The 18,515-nt window shown below is 56.1% G+C and overlaps 1 protein-coding gene across 1 annotated transcript in view; it reads right to left on the bottom strand.

Annotated features, from left to right (window-relative positions):
• CERK (ceramide kinase) overlaps nucleotides 1-18,515 on the bottom strand; it is a 41,627-nt gene that overhangs the window by 7,207 nt on the left and 15,905 nt on the right. Inside the window, exons 2-8 of the mRNA XM_038551559.1 lie at nucleotides 16,560-16,673; nucleotides 16,090-16,212; nucleotides 11,098-11,223; nucleotides 9,503-9,566; nucleotides 7,298-7,443; nucleotides 2,497-2,571; nucleotides 1,377-1,529 (exon numbers count right to left, since the gene is read on the bottom strand). Coding sequence (XP_038407487.1) covers nucleotides 1,377-1,529; nucleotides 2,497-2,571; nucleotides 7,298-7,443; nucleotides 9,503-9,566; nucleotides 11,098-11,223; nucleotides 16,090-16,212; nucleotides 16,560-16,673 — 801 coding nt within the window. The remainder of the gene's footprint in view (nucleotides 1-1,376; nucleotides 1,530-2,496; nucleotides 2,572-7,297; nucleotides 7,444-9,502; nucleotides 9,567-11,097; nucleotides 11,224-16,089; nucleotides 16,213-16,559; nucleotides 16,674-18,515) is intronic.

Raw genomic sequence — 18,515 nt, 5'->3', positions numbered from 1 at the left:
AGAGCCACCTCCTTGCGCCTTCCAGGCAACTCCCAGGCCCGGCCACCCAAGGTCACCCAGGACAACTCTGGCGTCTGGGAGGGACTCTGACAAGGTCGGGGCAGCACTGCCCCCAGAGGGCTGTGGCCGGTCCCTGTGCCAGATGGTGCTGCGCTCTCTGCTCTGAGCTGGCTTGGCCTGCCTTGACCTACCCCAGAGTGCAGGTGAGTGCAGGAAGCCCAGCAGGTTGTGAATGGGGCCTGAGGGTGCCCTGGGCCACAGCGGGGACCGTGCCGTGTCTTGCAAGTGTAACAGTGACACCGTTCCCTGAGTCGGATGCTGGGCTGGTGCTGGCTATGATCACATCTGCCTGATGGTGACACCCCCAAGCCCCTCTGCCCCAGCCTCCTGCCTGTGGGACGTGCTTAGTAACTACCTGTCCCCTGCGGACACCACCTTCCTCCCACCACTGCTCCCCCGGGGGGGGGGGTCTGGTTCCCTGGCTACCCCCTCCCCTGCATGGACAACCCTCTACCTCAGCTCCTGGCGAGCGTAAAGGGTGTGCAGCTGGGCCCCTGCAGGGCAGCCTCTCTCCCCAGGGCAGTGCCCCATCCCGGCCTGTCCCTGGATGCCCCTATGTGCAGGTCCCACGGGCCCCAAAACATCAGCCTCCCGTCTGCCTCTGGAACTACCTCCGAGCACCGCGGTGTGTCAGGTCCCGGGTGGGGCTGCAGATGCGGACAGGACACACCTCGGGTCCTACTGCAGGGTGACTGCGGGCCCGGACGAGGCCCCAGGGCGCAGAGCGAGCGGTGGGTGGTCAGGAAGATGGTGCCCGTCTGACACTCCCGCGGCTCTTCTCATTGCCCCATCCTTCCTCTTCCTACTTCTGGTTTTAGTAGGTACGTTTCTTTGGAGGGCCTTACATTTTAACTCTCAAGCCACAGCGTAGGTTTAAGGTAGGTGGGTCCCGGCAGTGCCCCGAGCTCAGCAATTTACCGTCCCTTTCCCTCCCTCGGATTCTAAGACCTGGGATCCTTCAATTCAACTTAATACAGATTTGCCCAAAAGCAAACTGGAGAGGACACTGACCAGATAAATGATACTTCTCAAACTCAGCCAAGGAGTTCGTCTGGGCGGCAGGGGTGCCCACACACCTGCATCCTGCCAGACTCCAGTTCCTACCAGTTCCCGCTCTGCTGTCCAGGGGGTAGACCTGGTCTGTGGCCTGGGACGGGGGTCCTCAGGGTGCTCACCCTGCCCCGCGACGCCCTAAACCCATCAGATGTGCACCCACGACTGTGGGGAAGCCAGGTGCTCGGCTCCTGGGACCAGGGGCACCTGCCCCGCAGACACCGTGCACCTGAGCCCAGATGGCGCATGTCACCCCGAGTTACCTGAGAAGTCGTATCTGATGAGCCCCATCCACCGCTTCTTCTCGCTGTCCTTGATGATGTCCCCATAGAAGCCGTACCCCAGGAGGGACACGGAGTACCGCAGCAGCGTGCTGTTGTGATGAACGGAGGACACGTCCATGGGCAGCGAGTCCCCTGCGGGGGAGAGACGGTGCCCTTTCCATCCGACACGGTGCCTCCTCCCACCCCGGACAGGGCCTCGCCAGTACACAAGGACCCAGATAATTAGGGCCCCCGGGTAGCTCAGCGGGTGAGCATCTGCCTTTGGCTCAGGTCATGACCCCGGGGTTCCGGGATCGAGTCCCGCAGGGAGCCTGCTTCTCCCTCTGCCTGTGTCTCTGCCTCTCAATCTGTCTCTCTCATGAATAAATAAATAATATCTTTAAAAAACAAACAAAAAAAAAGACCCAAAGGATTAAGATGTGAAGCAGGCAAAGGGCAGTCAATGCAACAGGCTGTGCTCCTGGGGCGCCAGGCACCTGCTCTTCCTTCAAATGACAGGATTTGACTAAAACTTCCAAAACAGGTTTGGAGAGCTGTCCTGGAGGGACAGAACCACGATGGCCCGTGAAGCGTGTCCCGTGCCGCTAACGGAAGGGGGATTTGACAATGAAGAGAGGGCGCCAGCATCCTACCCTACCTAGATCATCGTAAATGGGCGACTCGTCAGCAGCACCTGTGCGGCTTTGGGTAACATGTGAGCCGCCCTGGCGTCAGGGACACGAGTGCTCCACGTGCCTGCCGTGCAGGGGCTGAGGTCATGTGGGCAGGACAGGGCTGCTCCTGGCTGAGGCAGTGACTAGCTGCACAGGCGGCCTCCTGCCCTCGGGCCGAGTGTGCAGGTGCACAGTAGACGCCACATGCAAGGGGCATCGCGGGCACCACAGATTCGGGTCTGGGCAGCCTGTCTTGATGAGGGCAGGGGGCTGAGTCCGACAAAGAGGGTCGGCCAGGCCTGCACATGGGGACACTGAGGCAGCTGGGCGGGCACAGGGTGCCTGTGGCTGCGGATCGGGGCACCCGCGTGTGCCCAGCGAGCTCCCAAGCCTGCCGCCCGCACGCAGCTTCTCACACGGCCCATGTCCGCTGGGAGGGGACTCACCCACGATGATGTGCAAAGCCGACGTTTCCGCATCATTTGTGCCAACAGTGGAAAAACACACACAGTCTGTTGACCCTAAAGAAGGAAAGAGAAGAAGAAGGTCCTTAATGTCAATACAATGATTTAAAATCGTGGCAGGCTTCCCCCGGAAGGCTGCGCGCCTCCCGTTGGCCCAGGAAGGACTCGCCATCTGTACAAAGCCAACACCGGAAATACTGACATGAACTCATCAGAAATGCTGAGACCGGCCTTGCAGTAATCCCAACCAGCTCCTTGCAGGGCGTTCAGAGACTGCTCCTCAACCCCGGCCTGGGGAGTGGAGCCCCAACAAATGTGCGCTCCACACAGTGCTTGTGTCCCCTGCACACACCAGTGGCCACAGGACCCATAGGCACCAGCACGGAGGCATCACCAGTGGGAAAGTGTGTGCAGGATGAGGACAACCTGGGGAGGTCCCAGAACAGCCCCGCAGAGCCTGCACCCCAACACTGGCTCCCTGGCTCACAGCACACACTGAGGCCTCCCTGGGTCACAGGGGCGCAGCAGCTGCCACCTGACAGGAGGGGACCCCACCGAGCACAGCCCTCCCACTGATGTGCTTGTCTGTAAACGGGGTGGGGGGGGGTGACCTCAGAGCACCGGCCAGTGCCAGGATCCCCAGGGCCTGGTGACAATGCTATGGACCGTCCCTCACTCCATCCCGCTAACTGGGTCAGAATCCAGGTCAGCGTCCCCAGCCTGGGGGGCAGAGACTCTCCTGGGCTGCTTATTTATAATGGAGATTCCTGGGATCCCTGGGTGGCGCAGCGGTTTGGCGCCTGCCTTTGGCCCAGGGCGCGATCCTGGAGACCTGGGATCGAATCCCACATCGGGCTCCCGGTGCATGGAGCCTGCTTCTCCCTCTGCCTATGTCTCTACCTCTCTCTCTCTCTCTGTGACTATCATAGATAAAAAATAAATAAATAAATAAATAAATATAATGGAAATTCCTGAGCCCCTCCGCCCCCCGAGATCCTGACCCAGCGGGCCTGGGACGGGGCTGAGCAGTCTTAATTTTAAAGACGTCGGCTAACCAGCTGGAAGGGCCTCATGTGCATTTCCCAGGAATAAGGTGCGTGGCAGGACCCGGAACACAGTGTTGCCACAGGCACAGACGGGGCACAGATGTGGCACAGCCCGATCCACAGGGAACAACCAGCACTAACAGGCCCGAAGCCTGGGTGCCACCTGCGTCCGGATGCCCTGCCCTCAGGCCCCACAATAATCTAGGACTCTGGTCGTAAGTGATGGCCCACGAGGCTGGAAGGCTGCAGGTTCCTGGCAGACCTGTTGGATTGCAAGCACCTGTGTTGTGTCTGAGGGTAACAATCTGCTCGGCTTGTGTCCGAGGGGAGGCTCTGGATTATTTCATCTAAGCAAACATATGGCTGCTGATTGCTGGTAAGTCATACAGACACACACACCTGTTTTTAATATGTTTTTCTCTTTTTGTTACTTGTAACTTGAAGACTTTGCTGAAATCTCATTCCGAAAATGAGTCAAAATGTAAAAAATTTTACATGAACATTTAAGACCACGGGAGTGAGCAAATCTTAATAAAAATTAAGAGCAACGGGATCTAAGAAAACCCATGTGGCCCCCGACCCTCCCACGCCCTCATCTTTATGATGCACGGTGCTCGGATAGCCAGCACGCACATTTCTGAGACAATAAATGCAAAAAAACCTATTTAATTATCGTGGACTATGCCCCAAGGTAGTTCTTCACATCCCCAGAACCTTCTGGAATGTCTGCAGAGCCCATTGGCTCCCCTGGCATGCCCAGGGACACAGGCTGATGGAACTCCTAAACTGGCCTGCATGCACAGAGGTGGGTCTCGTAGCATCAGCAGGAACCCGGAAAGGATCATGGGTAAGAACGAAGCGGGGAGCGTCCGGTCCCCCTAACTCCCCAGGCTGGAGCTGTGCTGCGCACGGAGGAGCCACAGCAAGCGGAGCCTCGAGGTGGAACTTCACGGGGCTCAGGTCTGCGCATGCAGGTCGCCCGGCATGACCACAGCGGCCCTGGTGACCACCCACCTCCCGGAGGGCACCTTGCCGTCCCGAAGCTGGAGGCGCTGGGTCCAAGGGGGTGTGGGTGGCACAGGGCGAGGCGCCCGGTCTTCCTGATCAGGGATTTTTAAAGGCGCCCATCGCTCAGCTTACGGCCTACGCTCAGGACCCGTCACGGGCCCACCACCCTCCGCCTGCACCTGCCAGCCCGGCCCCGCCTCTTGCTCCCTGCGCCCTGCAGGAGCCACCACGACCCCAAGGCAGGGCTGTCCTCACCAGGTTCCAGGTCTCCCACCAGCGTCACCGCGAAAGGCCTCCGGGAGCCCCGTGTGTCTGCAACGGTGTGCCCCCCTCCCCGCCACCGCCCTGCCCTCTGCGTCACGTGCCTGCGGTCTGCCTCCCCGCGCCCCGGGGCCCCCGTGCAGAGAGCACCATGAACCCCCGGCTGAACGAGCCAGAGCTCCGGGGAGCCTTCAGCTCGCAGGGCCAGCCTGGCGCAGCCGAGGGGCCGGCAGACGGGTCCACGCAAACAGCCCGGCCTCCTCGCCCCACGGCCCCATTCCTCCTTGTAACTTTCAACAGCTCATCCCTCAGGTATGACATCATTTCCTCAAACGTCTGTGCGGCCCAGGCCTTACCACAAGGAAGCCCCAGCCGGACACGTGAGGTCGGGGTCAGATCAGGCATCAGGACATGGTTCCGGCTCCGCCTCCGGCAGACAGAGCAACGTCCCTCCCGAGGCAGGGGGTGCGGCTGTGCGGCGCCGGGCAAGACAGGAGGACAGCGGAGGGGACCACGTCCTGCCCTACACCGGCCCTACCTCTCGATCTTAAGTGGAGACCCTGAACTTCGGAAACCCCAGCACGGGACTCCACGGCTGGAGCTCTGAGGACCAGCTGGGCCCTGGACCACCCAACCCACCTCGGCTGCCCGGCCATCCAGACCCCACACCCCGATTCTGCGGCCCCCAGGAGCCTCGTCTCAAATCTCCACCAGACTCTGGCCCCCACCCCGGTGCCTCATCCTGGCTCCCCCCAGGTTACTGAGATCGTCGCAGGGTCCCCAGCGCCTCCTTCACCCTCACTCCATTGATTCCTGTCGCCTCTGCGGCAAAGCCACACCACAGCCACGGCCAACCCGTGGCCACTCGGGACCCTGGCGTCCTCCCCGGGGCTCGGCCGGCCCGCCCAGAGCAGGGCACAAGAGTGCGCTTTAGCAGCCCACCCAGACGACACCGCCCGCCGGCCTCCAGGGCCTCCTCCCGCTGCAGCTCACCGAGTGGTCTCAGGACTAAGCCGCGAGCTGGGCCCCCGCCCTGACCCGTTAACCCACTCCTGGCGCCCCTGCCACGCGGGGCCCTGCTCATTCCCACCCGCCCCGCCCCAGCTGACCCTCAGCACACCCACGTCCCAGTGCGGCAGGCCCCGACCTGTCACCTCCCAGAGGGCCCTGGACAGCCCACTGAGGGAAGCCCCCCAGCCGCTGCCCCGAACCGTCTCCTCCGCAGCAAGCCCGCTATGGAAACCCTCCTACACCCACGTTTCCTTGTGGGGGGGGTCTCCTGCGTGGGCAGAGGCCACAGCACCTCGTTCTCTGTGACCCCCAGGCCCAGGACCCACACAGTGGCTCCATCCGTCCTCACGGAGCTCCCACGCTTCCTCCGAATGTCGGAGGTACAAGGGCTGCTGTGGGCAAACGGCCACGCGGGACGTCGAGGAAGAAGCATTCAGCAGGGAGAAAACTGAACGTCAGGTAGCCCGGGACAGACCACGCGCAGAGACGAAAGACAAAGCCTGACTTGGGCAAGAATCTGGGAGCTACAAGCAAGACGCGTGATTACTACACAAACGACGTTAGCCAGTGGGGTGGGGGGGGGAGGTCAGACTCCTCCTGGCTGGGGGGCGGGCACGGGTCCACACCCCCAGTGACTTGGCACCTCCTGCACGGAGCCGTCCTGGCAATGAAACGACATGACACACGCCTGCACACAGCCAGCCCGGGACCAAGCGGCCGCAGCGCAGACTCGGGGCGCCGGACACAGGTGCCTCCTCCCTGCCGCGCTGTCTGCAGAGCCTCGAACCAGCACTGCGCAGGCTTCACTTAGCTCAGCACCGTGATTTTTCAAAGAACTAGGTACTTCCTAGAAAGACAAAGGGCGCTGAGCTAGGGCGCCTGGGTGGCAGTCGGTTGGGCGTCCGATTCTTGGCTTCGGCTCAGGTGGTGACCTCGGGGTCATGGGATCAAGCCCCGTGTCAGGCTCCACATTTGGCAGGGAGTCTGCTGGAGATTCTCTCCCCCTCGTCCCCCTCAAATAGATAAATAAATCTTAAAAAAACAACAACCCACCCTGAGCCACACCCCTCCCCAGCTGACACAGGAGGGCGCCCGCCCCAGTGCGTGACCTGCCCCTGGCCCCCATCACCCCCCAGTCTGGGCTATAGGTCACTTCCAGAAAACCACCTGCTTCCTGGGCTTCCTTCCCTCTCGATGTGCTCCGGGTCCCCGTGCCCCCTGGTCCCCTCGTCCCCGCCAGCTGGTCAGTCCTCAACAGCTGACTGTCCCCCGGCTGCCGGCTTCTCAGCACCCGTGGAAGCGGACGTCCGGGGAAGGAGGACCCGATTCCCTCAAACACTTGTTCATAAACTGTCCCTCAGGAAATCTGCCCCCGTGTGGGGTAAGATCACCGTTCCAGAAACAGAAGGGCCCTGAAGGGAAGCTGAGCCTGCTGCCCCAGGGCAGGGGCACCCCACCTGCGGGGATGATGCCGATCCTGAGCGGGCTGGGCACCAGCGCTGCCCTGGGCTGGTTCTGGTCCACGCCAGCATTCCTCTGCGTCCTGCCGATCAGGCCATGCAGGATCTCGCTGAACATGCCGTCTCCACCGACGCAGATGATTCTGCAGGGGACACGGGTGGTTAGGGTCCCTGCCGCTGTCCCCACAATGCCTCACTCTCCACTGCTTGTCGTGGTGGTCCTGAGAAGGACGACCGGGTGGCAGGTTGTGTGGCCGAGCCGGAGCCCACCTAGGCCCCGGGCACGTGTCCCTGTGCTCCCTGCGGCCACCCTGTGCTCCCATGTCCCCCGGGCTGCAACAACTGCCACCACTTGTGTCTTACACTGTGTCTTACACCCGTTCCCTCCATCGGGGCTTCTTCCCCCGCTGCCAGTGGCTCCCCGGTTCCCGCTGTGGCCACAGGAGGCCGGGCTCCGAGAGGCCATGAGGCCAGGGCTGGGACTGAGCCTCCGCCCCGCTGTGTCCCGTGGGCCCTGCTCATCATCCCCCTCTTCCTCGGCCCCCAAGCAGGTGCTTTTCTTCAGGCCAAACTGCTAAGAAATAAGCAGACAAAGCAAAAGCAAAACAGCCTCTCCCTCCACTCCACCTGCCCGGACCTGGGCCTCCACACCCCCCAGGGGTTCTGGAAGCTGGCACCAGGCTCCCACCCTTGCTGACGCTCCCTGCCACCTCCTGCACTGCTGTTCCAGGCACGGTCGCCTGCCCTTCGCCCCACTCGTCCTCGAGGGGGACTGACCAGCCTCTACTTCCCGGGACCTCTCTTCTGGGTCGCTCCTCACACCGTCTGATGTCCCGGGGGCACAGCCGCCTACTGGAGGCCCCAGCTCGGGACAGTCCTGAGGCAGGGGCACTCGTGACCAGGAGCCCCACTCAGAGGTGGCCCCGTGGGCCCCAGTCACGCCACTGGTGAGGCGCAGGCTAGGGTCAGACCGGCAGCCCTGGAGCTGCCCTAACCCTCACACTGCCTGGATGCCAGGGGCCGACCCGCCCAGCTGAGCCCTCGGCTCACGTTCTCCACGCTGGCTGCCCTGCTGTCTTCAAAACCGACTTCAATTCCTTATCTCATGGCTTGGTAACGTCACTGTCACTTGGGTGAGGAATCCCTGCACGTCTTCTGTAAGATTAGGTCACCAGGACCAGTCAGTTCTCCCCGGACGTGCTGGAGACCATCTGACCTCTGTGCCTGTCCTCCGCACCGTCCAGCCAGCCCAGCCCACAGCCCAGAACCTCCTTCAGCCTGCCTCAGCCTGGCTCTGATCCCACGGCCTCAGTACTTGCCACACGACCTCAGTACTCGCCACACGGCTTTCAGGAGGGTCCTTCCAACACGCTTGGTCCTCAGGACCTGATCGTGAGCTCCCTGGAACCTCACCGCCGCAGAGGAAGCTGCCCTTCCCCAGGGCTCGAGTGCTCCTTCGCGGAGCACCTGCCCTGTGCGCCTGCCTCTGCCAGGGGCCGGGGGACAGCTGCGCACAGGACCAAGGGCACCGGCCTCCCGGGGCTGCAGGCGCAGACTCACATGGGAGGCCGGCCAGAAGAGCACAGCAGCCCCTGGTGTCACGTAGCCAAGCACACACACCACCAGGGTGAACGAGAGGGGACATGCGACACACCAAAACCAAAGGACGCCACAAACAACTGGTCTATACTCTCAAAAACTCCGCCACCCCAAGAAATGCTGCGGAACGGCTCCAGGTCTGAGACTAGAGTGCTCACGACAGAGTCCAAGGGAGGCAGGTCCAGGTGTCTTCCTGCCGTAAAGGAAACATGGGACACACAGCGGGACCCAGAGGACGCAAGAGCACTGTGTCCGTGTGCGTGCCTGGATTATCACAGTGTTCTGGTTCTGTAAGAATGTCCTTGGTTTTAGGAAATATGCAAATATTCAGGGACAAAGGGTGACCATGTCTGCAGCAGGCTTTCAAAGGATTCCGAAAAGGTTCATCTGTGTACGTAGGTAGTAAGACGGAGAAGGACAATGGTCAGTGGGGGTCTCCAGGTCATAGAAGAAGGTGGGAGAGAACTTTGCTGTGGTTTCTAACTTTTCTACAATTACAATCCGGAATAAAACGAAGGGAGGGAGGGAGGGAACCACAGTGAGACAGAAGGGTGAAGCCAGATACCACCCACTACATACACGTCACGGGAAAAGAAACCTTACCCGTCGTATTTGTCTATGTTGATCTCATACAGACTCTCCTTGGCCTGATTCGCACGTTCAGTAACTGTGGGAAGAAATAACATGATGTTGTACAGTCTGCCTTCAAATCTGAGAATCCAATTTAAAATAAAAAGCAAGCAATTCTTTTCTGAGGTCCTATAAAATCCTCAGGAGGGTTTCCTGCAGGAAGTCCCTCTTCGGAGAGGGGACGCTGACCTCAGTGGAAGGTGACACTCTCGGGACACGTTCTGCTGCCTAAGACGTCACATCCTTAGCACCTGAGCGCCGACAAACAGTAACTCTTTGGAAAGAGATTACATCTTCTAGTTGAGAGTAATAATTTTCCTTATTATCCAAGCTATGTTGACATTTTTAATTAATTGAATTTAAGTAAAACAATTTTTTAAAGATTTTATTTATTTATTCATGAGAGACACATACAGAGAGACAGAGATGTACGGAGCTTGATGCGGGACTCGATCCTGGGACTTCAGGATCATGCCCAAAGGCAGATGCTCCACTGCTGAGCCACCCAGGTGTCCCTAAATAAAATAAAACTTAAACACAAAGAAAATTCTAGGATATCTCAAGACGTGAGAAAAAGAAAATGTTAGCCTACGGTCTGTGTACTCAACGTAAGAAACCAGCACAACAGAAACTCTAGTGAGTGTCGTCTCGTACCCCAGTCTTGTTTTATCACAACCACTCTTTTCCAGTGAAAAGTTCTCGGTAATGACCGGTCACAGGCCCACGTGCTGCCCTTCGGGTCCACAGCACAGTCGTGTCCCCATGTTTCCTGTCAGCAGATGTTCACGCAGCTCCAGCATTTGCTGTTACAAAACATGGAGTGCGCATCTGTGTGCGCCTGTGCACCGAGTGCTGTCCCAGGAAGAGCGAGAAACCCAGCATGTGGGGCAAACCCTCCCATTTTTAAGGTTCTTTGTCCATGCTGCCAGCGGCCCTTCAGTACGTGTGCACAGGCCTCAGGGCACAGGGTCGGGGTGGGGGGGGACACTGTCTCCACGTCCAGCTTCTAGAGTCTGTACTAAAAGCCTGGTGCCACAAACAGGGTGCCCCATTATGTTTCTTCAAGCATCGCCTATGGGTGAAATTATTTCCAAGTCTCATGAATTGCTTGTATTTCTTCTGGCCAGAATTTTCTGTCCATGAGCTTTACCCTTTCATCTTCCTAGTGTATCTCTTGAGTGCTTTTTATGTTAAGACCAGGCTAGGAAAATACACACTCGTTATTCTGTGTCGTTCTCATTCTCGTATATAAAACGACATGTTTCAGGACACCTGGGTGACTCCGCGGTTGAGCATCTGCCTTCGGCCCAGGGCGTGATCCTGGGCTCCCGGGTTCGAGTCCCGCATCGGGCTCCCTGCATGGAGCCTGCTTCTCCCTCTGCCTGTGTCTCTGCCTCTCTGTGTCTCTCATGAATAAATAAAATCTTAAAAAACAAATAATAAAAAATAGAATGACACATTTCACTTTGCTTAAAATAATCTTGTAAGACGAAAGTCTTGTCCAGTGACCACACTTGAATCATTCTCAAATTTAATCCCATATATTTAACAGAGAATTTATACATTACCGATTATTTCGGTGGTGATGGAGGCTAGCGTAAACAACGGGGCCACTTTCCTCTCATATATCCGCTTGCCTTGTCCTTTCCCGCCAAATGGGTTAATAAACACCAGTAGATGCTTTGGTCTCGATGCTACGAAACAACAACAACGTGTAAGTCACAGTGGATGCAACAAATACTCAACATGAAGGACCATGTTACTGAACAAAACCAAACCGCTGTGGTTTGAGAACTCTACATGGTATCACCCGGTAAAAAGTGTGTTTCAGTTACGGAACGGTGCTAAGGAGCTTCCTAGTCGATGGAGAGGGAAGCGACAGCCTGTGTGAATGGGCAGGAGCTTTGTGTATCTACCAGTGGCTGCATGAGCAGCCCCAGGCTTACGATACTGCCTGAGATGGATGCTGGCTCCCGAGGAAGCATCCTACGAATGTGACTCTGGAAGGTGGGAACAGCCTCGCCTTCCTCGATTGAAGGAACATGAATCTGCAGAGAACAGGAAGAGACAGACAGGCACAGCCAGAGGCCGACACGGGGATGGATGGAGAGACAGATGGACCGTGAAATGCGGACAGACCCCAGCCCCCAGTTCAGTTCCCTGCAGAGAACTCCTATGTTCCTATGTTCTCATCACACCTATGTTCTTATAGTAACTCCTACATTTCTGTTGAGGCCACTTCAAATTGATTCTGATACTCAAAAAAAAAAAAAAAACCTTTAAGGAACAAATTAATAAAAGTAGCAAGAAAGTATACACCCAAGAACGCTGAAAACCTAAATCCAGGCAAAATCCTGCATGTGGAAGTTCACAGCAGTGCCATTCACGACAGCCCCAGAGAGAAAGCACCCTGAATATCTGGAGGCTGATGCAGCAGATGTGGTCTAGCTACGTGATGGAATATTATTCGGCAATAAAAAAGCACAAAGTACTGGTGTACTAACCAACGTGCATCCATCTCAAAGCCTAAAAGCGCTCCTCGAAGGGGCCGCGGTGCCGTGATTCCATCCACGTGGTTGGTGGCTGTCCCTGCACTGACAGGAAGGATCCGGAGAAAAGTCTCCAGGGGGTTGGGCAACACAGCTGTGCAGGTGTATGTCCAGCACTGCTGATTTCAACTCACGATCTGTCCAGCCCACCGCACGGGAGTTCTAGCTCAGAACTCTCTAGCTCATGAGGTGCCTGTGAGGTGTTTAAAGGTGAAGCACCCCATGGGACGCCTGGGTGGCTCAGCGGTTGGGCATCTGCCTTCGGCTCTGGGTGTGATCCTGGGATCCAGGATCGGGTCCACGTCGGGTTCCCCGCAGGGAGCCTGCTTCTCCCTTAGCCTGTGTCTCTGCTTCTCTCTCTCTCTGTCTCTCATGAATAAATAAATAAAATCTTAAAAAAAAAAAGGTGAAGGACCCCACATCTGGGACTTACTCTGAAACTCAGCAAAGAGCACAATTAAAAAACGGATAGAGACACAGATGCTGACAAAGCAGAGGCCGCAAACCATCAACCGCTGCAGAATCTAGGCGGTGGGAATGTGTGCTTCTGGTACAGTTCTTGCAATTTTTCTGTATGCTTAAAAACCTTCATAATAAAATGCTGAGGGGAAGGTACAGCAGAGAAAATCAACAAAGCTGAAAGCTGGTTCTTTGAAAAGATTCATAAAATTGACAATTCCCTCATAAAGCTGCTACAGACCAAGGGAGAGAAGACAAATCACTAATTATCAGGAATGAGAAAGGGGACAGGACTCCAGAGTCTGCACATATTACAAGGAAAGTGAAAGGACTTCTTAAAAATGAATTTGTAAACTTGGATGAATGAACAGATTTTCTCAAAAAATACAATTTATCAAAGCTGGCGGAAGCAACAGGAAATCTGAGTTCTCTAATACTTAATGAAGAAACCAAAGTCATTGATGAAAACCTCACAAAGACTTGCCTCCAGGGATTTAAGGAAAACCACAGCCCCGATACCATACAAACGCTTCCACAGAACAGAAGGAGGGAGCACCCCTTAGCTCCCACACGGGGCCACGAACACCTGACAGCAGAACCAGACAAGGACGCTGCCAGAGACTCACGCATGGCCCTATTTCTCCCCTGAGCCAAGGCGCAGAAATCCCGAACAAAGAATCAGCAGTCAACTCCAGAAATACATAAAAAGAGTTGACAGGTCATGCCCAAGTGGGTTTCATGGGAATACAACGGCTTTTACACAAGAGAAACCAATGTTCTTAACACATTAACTCAAAAAGAAGACAATCACACCAGTGCCTCGAGAGATGCAAAAAGCATTTGTCAAATTCAACAATCAGCCATGCTTTGAGAAAAAAACAAAGTCTAGAAAGCTAGGAATTAGAAAAGATCTTCCCTAATATGTTTTTTTCCTCATTTTAAAATTTTTATTCATTTTTATTTTTTAAGTAATCTCTCCGCCCAGCGTGGGGCTTGAACTCCAATCTTAAGATCAAGAGACCTGCTCTGCCAGCTGTCCCCTTAATATGTTTTTTTAATCTCTTAAAAACCCAAGAAATACCATTCTTGACAGTGAAATGTTGGAAATCGCCCCCTGAGAGCAGGACTGAGACGACCTTCCCTGCTGGGACCCACACAGGGGAGAAGTGTCAAGAAAGAAAAAGAAGATGCGTGAAACAGGAGTGTCATTATTCCCAGGTGATATGATTCTCTCAAAGAAAATCCAGAAGAATCATCAATCCATTGAAATGAATAAGTGAATTTAGCAAAGTCATTGGATGCTGAGTGAAATTCAATCCAAGTTCTACACAGAAGCAGTAAGTGAAGATCAACATAGCGGCCTTGCAGAGCAGCCGGGAAAGGACTGTCCTTCCCATGGACAGCAGGGGGTTGAGCAGGAACCTCTATTCAAATAACCCTTGACCCCTCACCCTACACTACGCACAAAAAACAACTCTGGATGGACTGAGGGTCTAAATGTGAAAGGTAAAACAAAGTTTTGAGGAGAAAATATCTTTATGGCCCTGGAGTAGACACAGATGTCAAATAGGACCCAAATTAAACTAGAGGGAAAAAGAGAAACAGAACTACACTGAAGTCAAGGATGTCTGTTCATCAGCAGATACCGAGAGTCAAAAGGCAAACCACAGAACGAGAGAAGTTACCCGCAATTTGTAAATCCAATAAAAGATCTGGATCCATAATATGCAAAGAATATCTATGTAACATTAAGACAGACAACCCAACAGAAAAATGGACAGAAGACTTGAACAGGCTCCTTACAAAAGAGGATTTCCAAATGGCCATAAACATAGGAACGTATTTCTCAGCTTCAGTTGCCATCAGGGAAATGCAAATTAACAGGGCAAGACTACTAACACCCATCAGGACAGCTACAACTTGTAGGGTGTGAGCAAGATGTGGGGCAACCAGAACTCTGCTACCCTGCTGGTGGGAGTGCTGCTGGCACTGCCGGTTTGGAGGACAGTCTGATGGCGCCTACGAGGTTGAATGCACGCAGGCCACGTGCCCCAGCCAGTCTACTCCCACGCACACAGCCAAGAGAACAAGCATGCGTCCAGCACAAGGCATGTACCAGAATGTTCAGAATGGCACTGTGTGTAACAGCCCGCAGCAGGGAGCTGTCCCAATGACCGTGAACAGCAACGCGGACACACCCACGTCGCGGGTGGAGGCCCATGCCACCAACAGGACGGGCGGCCGACACCAAACGCCGTGAGATGGATAAGCTCCACAACCACAACGTTGGGCCAAAAAGCCAGACACGGGAGCTTCTGTGGTATAATCGCATCAGTACGAAGCACAAAAGGAAGCACCAGTTGTTCAGGAGCCAGGCAGCGATCACCCCGCGGGCAGAGGACTGCAGGGCCCGGTGATGTTCTGTTTCTGGATGTGGATGCTGGTCACTCAGGAGCCCCCAGTGTGTGACTGCTCCCGGGGCTGCCCGCTCGGGATTGGGGCGCTTGCCTGGGTCTATGCTACTTGGCACAGGCATTAAACAGACAACACTGAGTTCAAACTACAGAGCAGTTAGGTGGAAAGTAAACCTCCACGATTTAACGGGGGGCAGGTTCAGAGCTGGAATCTAAAGACACAAATTCTCAAGGCAGTGACCAGAGGATGGGGTGGGGCCGAGGGCTGGGGGCAGGAAAGGAGCAGGTGAGGACGAGGAGGAGGCCGAGAGATGAAGGCAGTCTCCTGGGCAGACTCGCACAGAAGGCGGGAGGGACACGCGGGACAGAGCGCCCACGGTGCGCCAGGCGAGGTGATGTCGGCAGCCACGCACTGGGCAGGTAAGAAGGAGTGTCGTGTCCCAAGGGATGAGGTGGTGAAACACAGAAGCACGTGTCCTGCCGCCCAAACAAGACGCAGAGGTGAGCCTTCTGGAGCGAGGACGCGTCTCAGAGCTGGTGTCTGGGCAATACTGCCTTCAAATAAGTTATAATGCACTTTTTTGATCCAGATGCCAAATTAATTGAAAAAGACCAAAAACCACCCCCCTCGCATGCTGTTTCCATACTATGGTTAAAGCTTGTGCTGAATTGACCCGATTATGTTTTGAGATTATAACCGAAGAGCGCGAAACAGGATTCCAGACACAGACCATCTCCCACAGAGTGGCAGAGACTCCCGTTACCCAGCAACCCGTCCGCACCTCAGAGGTGGGGGCTCACCCCAGATGTGTGGAGGCGCGCCCCCTGGTTCCCTGGCTTGCTCCCCATGTTCACCTGAATTACAGGTGTCACCATCCCTGCTTCCCAGAAATAGAAACCAAGGCTCAGCAGCCAGGGACCTGGGCCTGGTCTCGCAGCCCCAAGACACCCCGCCCAGGAGGCCACGGTGGGGGCAGCACACTCTGCTAGGCTGGTCCTCTAACCCGTACGTTGGTAAAGTTTTAAAAGTCACATGGATTTACGCTGCACTTGGTTACAGGCAGCTGTGCAGAAGGTGGGAGAAACAGCAAAGGCCAAAGCACACACGCTTCCCGGGAGCACAGACACACGCACGTACTAAGCTTGTCCAGCAGCTCCTGCAGGGTCTGCAGCCACAGGTGACACAGCGGCTCCTCAGCACAGCAGAAGGTCACCTGCGCCCACTTCCAGCGGTGGCGTCGGGCTCTCTTCACACAGTGCACTGCAGAGACAGACCGGGCGGCAGGTCAGGGCACAGTCCGCACCCCGCGCCTCTCCCGCCTCCTGCTGACCCAGGGACTTCCCAGGCATTAGGAGAAAGACCTATTTCTCAGTTCTTTTAACCAATGTTTAAAAAAACAAAACAAAAAACAAAGTAAGAAACCAGATGATCGAAACATCAGCTAAAAGTAGATTCTGGAAAAAAATCATAGAAGGCAGTTTCTAAAAAATTAAAAAAAAAAAAAAAGGAAAGAAACACTGAGCTTGTCAAACAGGTGATGAAAAGGTCGCCTTTCACTCAAATCTTTGTGAGATGAGTGAAGACAGGGAGGGATTTTGCGCCTTCACCTGTGAAAGCGAAGGGCTTCTCCATCTTTTGCCATTTCCCGCTACCGTAGTGCTTCCCACGAGTGTCCGTCTCTTCCACGGTGATAATCTCTGAGATAGGCACCGAGCAGGCATCTGTAAAGACCACGTCACATGCGTCACATGCACTTCACAGAGGCCACATGAACACAGGAAGTACATTCTACGACGCTGGGACTGGTCTGCTTTAATATTCTCCTTAGGAATCCAAAAGTAAAAAAAAAAAATAAATAAATAAAGCAACCATTCGTAGTTTTAAAATGCAGAACTAAATGAATTTGGAAACTCCGTGTTATCGGAAGATGGGCTGTTTTATCCCACAGTCGCCAACCTCAGAGACTGCCAACCTCTCAAATGACCCGCTCAGCTGACTCCTCAGGCCAGCTATTGTGCTAAGTTTGGGGGAAGGTGTTCAAGACGCAGCGTCTGTCCTCAGTCTGCCTCGGGGATCCAAGCGGGAAGGAAGCACACGGCGCGTCCCGGACGAGCAGGACCCAGGGCTGCCGGGTGTGCTCCCCACCGAGGCGGAGGCCAGGGGTGGCCAGGGGCTCTGGAAAGGCCTGGGGGGTCCGGACAGATGTGGGAGGTAAAGGCCTGCAAGGGCCTGGGGGAGGATGGTGGTCCATGTTGCGCACTGCAGGGAAACCCAGGAGGAGGCCGCCCCGTGGAGCTGCTGTGCCTGTACCCGGCTGGGGGTGGGAGCTGGCAGGTGGTAACTAAACCCGGAGCCTGGGGGGCAGGGAGCGAGACCCAGGACATCGAGCCCCCCCCTGCACCGGCTGCCTCCCGGAAGCGCATCTGCGAACTGCCGTTAGGATTTACGATCTATTTTTACACAGAAGAGCGTTATAATTTGTGGTTTAGTCCCAAGTTGGCTATAAGACCTGCAATGGGGCCGAAGCGCTCTATTTTTGTAGCAGCTCATGGAAGACTCCTGCTGTGGCATTTCAGCAACTCCATTTCTTCGTCGTTTTGAAGTCACTGCCTGCGGAGGCCAAGTTCTAAGACGGGGAAGGAAGCATGCCGATGGCCCTGGCCTTAACGGGCCTCGATGGGCCGGGAGGGTGGTCTCGCCGGGCCAGATGTGGCCAGGTCAGGGGAAGAGAGCCTTTTGCAGAGGAACCAGAAGTGGGCCTCGGAGGGCGGCGTGGGCTCTGATGCACCAGGCGTCTGTGGCCAGGGTGGCTCAGGGCCCTGCTGTTGGGCACCCTGCCCTCAGCCAAGCCTCTCACCGTGGCCTCCCTCCTGGGCGCCTGTCCTCTCGCTCCCTCCTGAGCACCCATCTTCTCCCTCCCTCCTGGGCGCCCATCTACCCGCCCCCCCCAACCCCACTGCTGCCAGCCCCGCAGGCTCCCTGCCACCAGCTCCCATCCCACAGCCTCCTCAATCCTGGGGGTGCTGGCCTGCCTCCTTTGAGCCCCCCCAAGTCCACACCAATGTATCCTGGCACCCCTCCTCCCCCTGGCCCAGCCTCCTGCAGGAGGAGCCAGGTGTCTGTCCGCCTGGGTGGCAGGCCAGGCTCACCGCAGGGATGGTTCAGGAGCGCGGTGGGAGGAGTCAGGGATCCACCACTTACGATCAAACACTCACAGGGAGATCTCGGAGATCTCAGACGGCGGAGAATAGGCGTCAGGATCCCCCAGGCCCCCGGGGGGTCACTACCACACTTGGGCCTGCCTGATGAGAAACAGTGGAGACGATATTACAATAACTAGGAGGGCTGCGCTTCTCAGGACTCACACGGTGCGGCTTAAGAAACCGTGTAAGAGGTGAAGACAACAGTCACACCTGACTCACAGGATAACCCACCTGAGAGACAGTCTGCACGTTAATAATTCCTACCCGTGCTAGCTGGCCTGACAGCCTCCAAACCGAAGGGGGACACGTGAGATGTCCCGATGCCACCCCCGCCTGCTGTGCCAGTGCCCGAGCGCCCCC

This window comes from Canis lupus, chromosome 10 (assembly GCF_011100685.1).
Source record: "Canis lupus familiaris isolate Mischka breed German Shepherd chromosome 10, alternate assembly UU_Cfam_GSD_1.0, whole genome shotgun sequence".
NCBI classification, from domain to species: domain Eukaryota; kingdom Metazoa; phylum Chordata; class Mammalia; order Carnivora; family Canidae; genus Canis; species Canis lupus.
This window is presented reverse-complemented; position numbering and strand designations above follow the sequence as displayed.